This window comes from Saccopteryx leptura, chromosome 8 (genome assembly GCF_036850995.1).
Source record: "Saccopteryx leptura isolate mSacLep1 chromosome 8, mSacLep1_pri_phased_curated, whole genome shotgun sequence".
Taxonomy (NCBI): domain Eukaryota; kingdom Metazoa; phylum Chordata; class Mammalia; order Chiroptera; family Emballonuridae; genus Saccopteryx; species Saccopteryx leptura.
In genome coordinates this window covers 74,536,514-74,548,629 of record NC_089510.1, presented here as the reverse complement: position 1 = coordinate 74,548,629, position 12,116 = coordinate 74,536,514, and the positions used below count along the sequence as shown (strand labels likewise).

The window sequence follows — 12,116 nt, the reverse complement described above, 5'->3', positions numbered from 1 at the left end:
TCTCTCAAACTGAATATTTGGAATTCGATATAGAACTATTCAAAAAGAGCTTTGAAAACAATTACGGTCAAGAAACATGCAAAGGTCTGTACCCTCTCTTGCTTGCTGGAGCAGGGTGGGTGCTTTGTGTGGGGACAAAGAGAGGTCAGGGCAGGGTTACTGGGGCAGGGTGGGTGCTTTGTGTGGGGACAAAGAGAGGTCAGGGCAGGGTTACTGGGGCAGGGTGGGTGCTTTGTGTGGGGACAAAGAGAGGTCAGGGCAGGGTTACTGGGGCAGGGTGGGTGCTTTGTGTGGGGACAAAGAGAGGTCAGGGCAGGGTTGCTGGGGCAGGGTGGGTGCTTTGTGTGGGGACAAAGAGAGGTCAGGGCAGGGTTACTGGGGCAGGGTGGGTGCTTTGTGTGGGGACAACAGAGAGGTCAGGGCAGGGTTACTGGGGCAGGGTGGGTGCTTTGTGTGGGGACAACAGAGAGGTCAGGGCAGGGTTACTGGGGCAGGGTGGGTGCTTTGTGTGGGGACAAAGAGAGGTCAGGGCAGGGTTGCTGGGGCAGGGTGGGTGCTTTGTGTGGGGACAAAGAGAGGTCAGGGCAGGGTTACTGGGGCAGGGTGGGTGCTTTGTGTGGGGACAACAGAGAGGTCAGGGCAGGGTTACTGGGGCAGGGTGGGTGCTTTGTGTGGGGACAACAGAGAGGTCAGAGCAGGGTTACTGGGGCAGGGTGGGTGCTTTGTGTAGGGGACAACAGAGAGGTCAGGGCAGGGTTACTGGGGCAGGGTGGGTGCTTTGTGTGGGGACAAAGAGAGGTCAGGGCAGGGTTACTGGGGCAGGGTGGGTGCTTTGTGTGGGGACAAAGAGAGGTCAGGGCAGGGTTAGCTCCCTTAACCGTTATTTCAGAAAGTATGTGCCAGACAAAATGATTGTCATTCACAATTATTTTTGCCTAGTTTCTGGTTTTAAACCTGGGATATTTTTGGTTATTAGTTGTTGTGATAACAGATAATGGTAGAAAAGACAATATCCTTTGATTCATTTCTCTTCTAAGTAATTATTTTACTAATTTATACTCCAGTTTATATCTTGGTAGGTTGTTTATAAAAATATGCAAGTTGATATAAAAATAAGCAAGGAAATGGAGTGAAGAGAGTCATTCCTTCATTCACTCATTTATTCATTCAACAAATACTAAGTGTCTTCTGCATGCTAAGCCTGTTCTTCTCTGTGCCTAGAATATTTCAGTAAACAAAACAAGCTTCTTGTCATTATGGGCTATATTCTGGTCTGGGATAAAAAGAGATAGTAAATAGATGCACACATAAGTATATGACATGGCAGATGTTATTTTGTGCTGTATGGACAAACAGTGAAGCAGGTCAGGGCTGGGGTGGGGGTGGGAGGGAGGGTTGCTCTCTTATAAGTTGGCTCAGGAAGGCCTGTCTCACGTGACATTGATCCGAGACCTCAAAGAAGTGAGAGGTGTCATGTAATAGCTGGAAAACGAGTTTCAGATAGAGGGAACACTAAGTGCGAAGACTGCAGGGACAGAGCATGCTGGGTGTGTTTCAGGAGCAGTCAGGGGGCCAAAGTAGTGGAGTGAGTGAGAGAGGAAAGGAGGTGTGGGGGTCTCACAGATTGTTGTAAGAGGAAGATTTTGCTCTGAGATATAGAACACCACTGGAAGTTTTTGACAGTAATAACCACAATCTGACTTCATTTCAAGACCACTCTGATAGTCATACTAAGAATAGTCAGTAGGGGCAGGGAAGAAAGCAGGGTCCAGTTAAAAGGCTATTGTAAAAATTCAGACAAGAGATGATGGTTACTTGGATCAGGGGTTACCAGTGAAGGTGTTAAGAAGCAGTTTGGTTCTAGATATATTTTGTCTTTTTTTTTTTTTCCTTTTCTGAAGCTGGAAACGGGGAGAGACAGACAGACTCCCGCATGCGCCCGACCGGGATCCACCCGGCACGCCCACCAGGGGCTACGCACTGCCCACCAGGGGGCGATGCTCTGCCCCTCCAGGGCGTCGCTTTGCCGCAACCAGAGCCACTCCAGCGCCTGGGGCAGAGGCCAAGGAGCCATCCCCAGCGCCTGGGCCATCTTTGCTGCAATGCAGCCTTGGCTGCGGGAGGGGAAGAGAGAGACAGAGAGGAAGGAGGGGGTGGGGGGTAGAGAAGCAAATGGGCGCTTTCTCCTATGTGCCCTGGCCGGGAATCGAACCTGGGTCCCCCGCACACCAGGCCGACACTCTACCGCTGAGCCAACCGGCCAGGGCCATATTTTGTCTTTTAACACATTTTTACAGTTGCTTTTATTTATTACTTTATTGATTTTAGAGAGAGTGGGAGGGACAGAGACGTTGATTTGTTGTTCCACCTATTTATGCATTTATTAGTTGATTCACTGACTGGGAATTGGACTCGCAACCTTGATGTATTAGACCAAAGGTCCCCAACCCCCAGGCTGCGGACTGGTACTGGTCCACAGAGAAAGAATAAATACCTTACATTATTTTCGTTTTATTTATATTTAAGTCTGAATTATGTTTTATTTTTAAAAAATGACCAGATTCCCTCTGTTACATCTGTCTAAGACTTACTCTTGATGCTTGTCTCGGTCACGTGATACATTTATCTGTCCCACCCTAAAGGCTGGTCTGTGAAAATATTTTCTGACGTTAAACCGGTCCATGGCCCAAAAAAGGTTGGGGACCACTGTATTAGACTAATGCTTTAACCAACTGAGCTACCTGGCCAGGGCTGGTATATTTTGAAGGAAATGCTGACAGGATTTTATGATAGACTGGGTATGTGTAAAGAGTGTTTGAGAAATAAGATTTTGTTCTCAGTTATTGAAATAATGGAATCACCATTGACTGAGATGGATAAGGCTGAGGAGAGAATGTTCAACAAACTAGGAACGAAAGGGAGCTTCCTCAACATGGTGAAAGGTGTCTACAGTTCACATCCTACTTAATGGTAAAAGACTGAATGCTTTTCTGCTAAGATCAGGAATAAGACAGGGATGTCCACTCTTGTCACTTCTATTTAGCATTGTAACAGGAGGTTCTAGCCAAGGCAGTGAGGACAGAAAAATGAAATTAAAAGCATCCAGATTAACAAGGAAGAAGTAAAACTATCTCTATTTGTAGGTAACATAATTTTATATGTAGAAAATCCTTAGGGATCCACTAAAAAACTATCAGAACTAATAAATGAGTTCAGCAAGTTTGTAGGAACAAGATGAACCTATAGAACTTATAATTATATTTCCATATGTTAGCAATGAACATTCTAGAAATTAAGAAAATACTTTTATTTAATGCCATGAGACTGGATAAGATCAGTCAGGATAGTGAAAAGAAAGGTCTGAGGTCTTACCCCCGGCCATCAACATTGGAAGTCCAAGGAGATGTATCACAGCTTTTTTCTCTGCTCCTCTACTGATGGGCACTTGGGCTGCTGTTTCCAGATCTTGGCTATTGTAAATAATGCTGCAATGAACATGGGAGTGGCATATGTTATTTCAAATTAGTGTTTCAGGTTTCTTTGGATGTATTCCCAGAAGTGGAATTGCTGGGTCATAAGGCATCTCATTGTGATTTTAATTTGCATCTTTCTGATTATTAGTGATATTGAGCATCTTTTTATATGTCTGTTGGTCATCTTTATGTCTTCTTTGGAGAATTATTTATACAGGTCCGTTATCCATTACACATTCGAACATTACTCAGCCGTAAAAAGAAGGAAATCTTACCTTTTGCGACAGTATGGATGGATCTAGAGATTATTATAAGTGAAATAAGCCAGTCAGAAAAAGGATTATACAGTTTCACTTACAGATGGAATCTAATAAACAAAATAAACTAACAAACAAAATAGAAACAGACTCATAGGTACAGAGAGCCGACTAACAGCTGTCAGAAGGGATGGGTGTTGGCGGGCTGTGTGAAAAGGGTGAAGGGATTAGGCAAAAAACCTTATAGACTCAGACAACAGTGTGGGGGTTGCAGGAGGGTGAGGGGGGTGGAGAGTTAGAGAAGGGTGGAGGGGAACAGACGGTGATAGAAGGAGATTGAACTTGGGGGGGTGAACACACAGTGCAATGTACAGATGATGTATCATGGTTCACTTTTCCCGGTCTCATGGTATCGCAGATTTTGAAATTGTATGTATCTGATTTTATATTACGGATTTTTTGCTATATCATGGAATTTTGCGGTATATAGGTATTTTTATATACTTATTATTTTAATTATTTTGTGGTAAAGTAAGCAGTTTCTAGCCTAAAAAATTGAAGACAGTATAAAAAATATTCAAGATGTAGTATATTAACTGGTGAGTAACCATATAGAATTTTACATATTGTTAAAATTCTGTAGGTTTAAGAGTGTAGAAAGTGTCGAAGAGCATAGGAAGTGTTTATGAGAGTGTGGAAAGGTTTAAAAGAGTGTGGGGAGGGTTTATAAAGCCTTAAAATATATATAAATAATAAAATAAATATAAGGCCGCTACTTTGCGGGTTTTCACCTATCTCGGGAGGTTCTGGAACCTGACCCCCGCGATAGACGAGGGACCACTGCATTGTAGAATTGTGCACCTGAAGCTTGCATAATTTTATTAACCACTGTCACCTCAATAAATTCAATAAAGTTTTTTTTAAAAAAAGAAAGGACAAGGACATGCAGAGGAGCCAGTGAGGCAGCCAGACAAGCAAGAGAGGGCTGTGTCCTGGGGGCAGATATTTGAGGAGGAGAGAGGTGGCTGCCTGTGTGGTGTGCTGAAGGCTGAGTGAGATGAGGAGTGGGGGTCACGACTCCGAATGGGATGAGCCTGGATGACTAGTGAGAGAGAGAATGAGAGAGGGTGGGCTAAGGGAAAAGGTCTGAAAGAATACTTTGAAAAATGAAATAAAGATTGAGTACTAGAAAAATGAATATGCGTGCCCAATTTTTTTCTTATAAGGTTCAACAGACATGAATATTCTCACATTATTATAAAAGTTTATAAATACTCAATTTCTGTACCTATCTCATGGTAATTGGTAGCAGTTTCTGGAGTGGACTGGTACTAGTCTGTAGAAAGGACTTGTGTTGTATAGGTCTGTTTGGCCAGGGGCACAGGAGCTGAGATTCATTCTGCGTGGATTTGATAGCGAATCCTGTGCAATATGGCAGAAGGTACTTGTCAGAGAGTAAACATCAGGCTCACCCTCTAAGGGGCTATCTATCTCCTTGTTCTGAAAGCATGAAGCCTGAATTTTGGTCCCATATAGCTTATAATCATGAGCATGTCAGAAATCACAAGACGCGCATTCTGAAGCATTGTCCCTGTCTATGAATGAGATCTGCTGTCTTCCTCACAACCCTGACATTGTTGAAATTTTATTCTGAATCTCATTTAAGCCTCATGCAGCGTCATGAAGTGGGTGGATTTTTCCGCTTTATGAAGAAGTGGGTCCAGAGAGACGAGACCGCTTCTCTGCCCTCATGCTACTTGAGCGGGAAAGAGTCCAGACTGTCCTGCTCAACTCACGAACTTGCCACTGGGCTGGCTTCTAAGATTCTAAAAACCCTTCCAGATATGAATGTAATGTCAGCTGTACATTGATTGTTTATGTCCCGTTTTGTTATGAAGTTGGAGGTTTAATTTGGTGTCACTTTGGGTGGGTGTGTTCTCGGTATAGCAAGATACGTAGACTTTGTCTTTCAGTTTAAACAGTTTGCTGGATTATACAATTACTGACTTTAAATTTTGATCAGATATACTGTTGATTTCTAGAAATGCTGCCTTGTAACTGAGTTGTTTGCTCTTTCATAGCATACGAATTATTTGCATTCATCAGTCACATTGGAACATCTACAATGAGTGGCCATTATGTTTGCCATATCAAAAAGGAAGGAAGGTGAGTCTGTGTTAAAGGTAAATGGTATCCGTGTTTTAGTAAGTGCCTGTTGCTTGCGAGGCACTTGACTACATGCTTCCCATGTTATTTCATTTGGTTTTCACAATGATCTTTTGGGATATATTCTTAAAGCTATTTTATATACTAAGACACTGAGTGAATTCTTGTTATTACCAAACCTGATAGTTCTCTTAAAAATACTTAAGAAAAATAGTTTAATCATAATTTAAAAAGTCATAAAATTAATTATAAGTAATTGGTAAAATACAAAACCATATGAAAATATGTTATCCAGAAGCCTAGAGCAGTAGTCAGCAAACTCGTTAGTCAACAGAGCCAAATATCAACAGTACAACGATTGAAAGTTCTTTTGAGAGCCAAATTTTTTAAACTTAAACTATATAGGTAGGTACATTGTTATTAACTTAATTAGGGGACTCCTAAGCTGGCCTTTGCTAAAAATGTCCTCAATCTGATTGAGCCGCATGTGGCTCACGAGCCGTGGTTTGCCAACCACTGGTAGAGGTAATCATTGTCTGTATTTAGTTATATTCCTATTTGTTTTATTGTTTTCATTGGGAAAGGTTGTGTAAGTCTATATACACACGTACTACATATAAATATATGTATGTATTTATAACTTTTCTAAAAGCTTAATGTCCACAGCACATATAATTTTGTAACCTACTTTTTCTTACTTCATGTAATATTGTGATTAATTTCTCAATTTAGTAAATAATCTTTGTAGACATTTTAATATTTTTATATTAGTTCACTGCATGATTATTTACTTCTGATTTTTAGTTAGTTTTATACCTAAGGTGGAAACAAACATCGTTATACATAATTCTTTGACTCAATTGTTGAGGTTGTTTATGGATTACTACAAAAAGAATTATGAGATGAAAAGGTTTAAAATGTTTGGAGGCTCTTTTAGTAACTCCTCTTTGATTGTGCTTGAGAATAAAAAAGCAATTGTAATTTCCCATCAGCATTCTGTTCCTTTATCTACAACAAACTCGAGTTTGATTATCTTAAAGCATCTCGATTCTTTTAAGTATGGTGCAGTGACATTTTTTAGCAAAGTTTTCATGGAACTGACTTCAATCAATCAAATGCTTTTGTCTTTTGTTTTCAGATGGGTGATCTACAATGACCACAAAGTTTGTGCCTCGGAAAGGCCTCCTAAAGACCTGGGCTATATGTACTTTTACCGCAGGATACCAAGCTAAACCTCAGATGTACAAATTGGCATGAAGCCATACGCCTTTTTAATTTGCCAAAAAAAAAAAAAAAAATAGTAAGAAGTTGGGTCAGCCAGACATGAAGAAAAAGGAATACATGGGGGTATTTATAGTTTATTTAAAGAACATCATTTGACACCTTCTGGAATAGAACCAGGAAGAAATTTCTATTAATGATGATACATTACTGTAGATAGTATTTTTGTTGCTGTTGTTTTTTAAATAAATGCTCAAGGAGAGAATGATTGTAAAAAGAAAGGTATTCCTATTGCTGGTGGGCAATCTGCCACCAGTCTGTCAAAGACGGGAATGTGCCACCAGCACTCTTTTGCTTTGGGGGTCAGTAGTGTGGCCTCACCCACAATAAATGAAAAGCCCATATTTGTTTCATATAGAAAATCAGTAACTGGGCTGGGCTTTATTTGTGACATAATTTTTTCATCAAACAATAATTTCTGACCTGTCCATTTATAGTAGTTTAGAGCATCTGCAATGAAATACTTTTAATTTAATCTTATCAAAACTCAATACAATTGTATGAGTGTGTGTGAGAGTGAGACTGAATGTTGAGATCTTTATAGTCAATGAGGAAATCTGTGTGTGATGGGTGGTTTTTAAAAGTTAAAACAGTTGGTGTTAGCCTAGCTGGAAAAAAGCAAGTCAATATTTTAAAGAAACTATAACTCAGGAACAGTTAAAAAAAATTAGTTTCCCGCTTCCATCTTCAGGCATAAAAAGGGCTGAGTTGTCCCTTTAAGTGCTGTCCAGCGTTCACGTGGGTCTGTGACATTTGAGGGTGCAGTGCCAGATGCTCACAGCAGCACAGGGTTACTCTTTGCCAAAGATAGAGGAATCCTGGTCTCAGCAGGCAGCCCTTCCCTAAGGTGTATATATAGTGTGGATTTTTAGCTGATCGCTTCTTACTGTAACACATGACAACTCCTTGGAAACATGTTAGTGCCCCAGATTTGTCTGTCATTTTGTTGCCCCTGAGTTCTTTGCCTGCCTCCATTTCTCCATTTTCTGGGGCCAGACTTTCATCTCTGTCCTTTCTTGGATAATCACCTCCTGACTTGCCTCCACTGCTTCTCTGCTGCCAGCAGTGTGATCTTGGACACTATAAGGGTTTCAGAGGCAGAGAAACTTGGTCTGATGTTATGAAAGTCACATCCATTTGGTATTTCAGCATATTAGTTGCAACCTAGGGTTAGATCGGACTTGCAGTGTGATTGAAAAGTGGAACAATAGTGCTTTAGAGTTGTCCTGCGGCTCTATACCGAATTCTGCTCTCGTGAGTTTCCATTTCAGGTTCTTCAGTCAAACGGAACAGGATTTGTTGCTGACTGCTTAACATGTATTTGATTAGTAGAAAGGATCTTTCTAGAAACTGTAGGAAAAGAAAATAGAACAAATTGGGTGAAATACAGTACAGAGGGTGGATTATGACCTGGTGAGTCATGAAGTATCAGGATTTTGGTTATGATGGGGCCTGTCACACAGGAGATCAGTTACGCTGTGTGACCTCAGGACACACAGCCCAGGGACGTGGCCCAAAGACCTGGGTGCTGCCCTTAGCAGGGAAAGTCCTTCATCCTCGGTGTGCCTCGCTTTCTTTGTCTGCACAATGGTGTGACAACACCTGCTGTCTTTTTCCAGCTGTGCTTGGAAGACGAAGACCAGTGAGATTTGATATGTTGAAGCTTTAAAGAGTAGCAGCAGGTGGTGTGTGCCGGGGTGGGTCCTAGTAGAGCATGCTCCCTCCCTTCTCTCATCTGATGTTTTCTTCCATTTGGGAACAAATGAGATTGGCATAGGAGGGAGCTCATGGTGCAGTAATTCTCTACTAGGTGCTGCCCGCTGATGTCACATTTTAGCGCTGACTCAGATATCCTGAGATATAAAGATATCCCCTCAGATATAAAGCAGCCCCGCTTAGAAATCCCCCCTCGCTAAGCAGCTTTACAGAGTTTAGTCTCCTTAGGGCTGAGTGAAGATCCTAGAATAATAACTCCAAACACACATCAAACATGCCCAGTTTTCAATGTTATTACAAAGCAAAGGCCTTTTCGGGGGATGAGGGGATGACTGGGGACTTGGACGGAAATGTGGAAAAAGATAACGTGTATTTTGAACAACATAAAAATTTTATAAGACAGTTTTGCAAAATGAATAGTATAAAACCAGTGTAGAAAATTATAAGCTATACAATATTTAGTTTAAGTAGAAAAATAAATTTAGCCCTTTTGATGCCTAAACATATTGTAAAAAAGTGAAACACGGCTGCCTTTTTTTCTGCCTCAGAAAACAAAGGGCTATTTCTACAAGGCAAAGTTTTATATGTGTGCTTTTCTTTATTTCAGATGGAGAACTAGAGAAAAACTGGAGCAAATAATGAGTTTCTTTCTTGCTTTAAAAAGTATTTATATGTATTCCTTAGAATATTACAAGGCAGGTTTCCTGGAATGAAAGTCTGGAACACACTGTGTACTTTACATATATATGTAAACGAGAGTATATGTAACTGAAAACTGGAGTCATGTGTGGATTTTGTCAACTGATTATCATCAGCCTGTTAGGGGTCCTCAGTGTGAGACGTGGTGGTGTAATTGTAAAATCCTTGCTGTGTGTGGGTGTACATGTGGAAGGGAGCTGTTTTTTCTGTAAATATCTTTTGATATCTCTTTGTGTAAAATTCAATGAATGTGTCTGGAAAATAGAACGTATCCAAGTTTTTATTTTGTTATTGATCTAAATGCCCATCTAGCCAATGAGGAATCCAGTTTGGTTCAAATTAGGATTTGTTTTTTTAAAGGGAAAAAAGTATACAGAAAGGACAATTGGAAGAATGGTGTTTTACTGTCCTTTTGCATCAACATTGCTTCACTATTTCAACTTAGCTGCTTCCTTCCACCTACAAGGGACACACCTGTTGCCCCTGGTGCTCATCTCGGGCCGCAGGAGGTCTGGTGGGAGCTGGAGTCTGGGGTGTCCTTCACCCCCTGAGCCCTGCAGGGGACGAACCTCACCTGCAGTTCGTGGGAAGAGTACCCTGGTTTGCAGCCTGACCCCGCCTCTGAGTGGGATGGGGCCAAGTCATTTGACCTCTCTGGGCCTTTTTCTTTAAAATGAACAGGTTAGACCAGAGAAACTCAGAAGTCCCTCCCTGTCCTAAGAGTTGATTCTATTTTTATTTTCCTGTGGTTACTACTTGGGTTAGACATGTGAGATGTGACGAATCACATAGGTTAGATGCTGTGTTTTTGGTTTTTACAGCTTATACACCCCAGTTTAGAACATACCTCATTTTTAGTGGCCCCACCCTGACTTGTAGACCCACTTTCTTTGGGAATTTTCTCACTTTCCCAGCTCTCTTGAAACTCTCCACTCTCCAGCTCATGAGGTACTTTGTTAGCACCCCCTCCCCAAAGGAAATATTCATTTAAAATATTTCCCATCCTGAGAGACCTTAGAACTACCTTCAGCTAAATCTGTCTCATTTATAGAATATTTTCTACTCTGATTCAGTTCTAGCTATGATCCCTAAATGAGTGCTGAGAAAGTTGTCTATCATAGAAAGCTGTCTTTCCAGGATCCCGGTTGCAAAGTCTCATCATCTATGGGGAGACAACAAGTGGCAGGAGCAAGACCAGGGGGTAGGATTAGATAGTGGGACTTTTATCTTTCACTTAGGGCAGTAACCCTAGTTACAGAGCGCGGGTCTGTGTAAGATGTATCAGCTGGTGTGTAAGGTTACCTACACACAGTGCCACAGAGATTCCCGCTCCGCAAGTCAGCCTGAGAGTTTGTATTTAGATTCCTTAGACCTGAGCTACTCGGGACAGTAGTCAGTAGTCACATGTGGCTAATTAATGGCCAAATGGAGATTGTGTTGTGCATATAACATGCACACCAGATTTTGAAGCATTGGTACCAAAAATACCCAAAAACAGGAATGTAAGCTATTTTATCAATATTTTATAGTGAATACATGTAAAATGACAGTATTTTAGATATATTAAATAAGATATTAAAATTTAACATTTCTTTTAATATATATTTTTTAATGTGGCTCCCAGAAATCTTAAATTAGACAGGTGACTCTCATTGCACTTCTGCTGGGCAGTGCTCACCCAGACGTAGGCGGTGTGGGGAGGGCAGTGGGATGCCTTCGGCATGGAGTGATTCTCCGGAGCGTCCAGAGAGACAGAAGCAACACAGATATTTTTGCTGAAGTCAGGAGCACCCTGAGGCACAGAATGCCTTCCAGAAAGTGGAGGACTTTTCTATGTAAAAAGCCAGTTTGTGTAAGACCCCAATTAAAAGACAAAAAGCAAACAAGCCCTAAACCCTGTTCCTTCAGCTTTGCCTAGAAGCTGTTACCTTTGGACTTATTTTTCAAGCAACTTCCAGGTGCCAAGTATGTCAGACACACGAGGGTGCTAGGCACATTTGTTTCACTTTGGGCAACATTCTCGTGTGGGTTCTCTTCCCCAGGCGCTCAGTCTGTTCGGAGCCCGGTGTGTTGAGATCCTGTGTAATCTCGCTGCTCCGTGCCCCCCCCCCCACCCCCCCCTCCCCCCTGCCACAGCAGAGGCTGTGCTTGCGCCTGTGCAGCCTGCTCAGCAGGTTGCAGTGTTGGCTCCCGAAAGCGTTTTTATTTATTTTATTATGCATTAGTCACAGTTGGTGTTTAAACTATCTCATGTGTTTAGGGAGAGTATTTGCCTGTGATGGAAAGAGAGATGGATGATTTATTGCTTCAATTGTTTTAAAATTAAAAGCTATTCTCACAATCTGAGGTCCCTTTATGACTCTTTTTTTTTAGTCTTTTGCAAAATACCAAATAAACGAATTCTCCTCTTCATAGGTTCTCGTACGTCAGTGGAACAAGTACCCTGAGACAGTGACTAATTTTCTTTTCTTTTAGGATTTCTTTATGTGGGCACCAGGTCTGCATGGTTCCCAGCAGCACTGGA

The 12,116-nt window shown here is 41.5% G+C and overlaps 1 protein-coding gene across 1 annotated transcript in view; it reads left to right on the top strand.

The window, feature by feature from the left end:
• USP13 (ubiquitin specific peptidase 13) overlaps positions 1 to 11,705 on the top strand; it is a 142,528-nt gene extending 130,823 nt beyond the window's left edge. Inside the window, exons 20-21 of the mRNA XM_066346842.1 lie at positions 5,812 to 5,896; positions 7,035 to 11,705. Of these exons, the coding sequence (XP_066202939.1) occupies positions 5,812 to 5,896; positions 7,035 to 7,128 (179 nt within the window). The 3' untranslated portion in view covers positions 7,129 to 11,705. The remainder of the gene's footprint in view (positions 1 to 5,811; positions 5,897 to 7,034) is intronic.
• Positions 11,706 to 12,116: the final 411 nt, after the last annotated feature.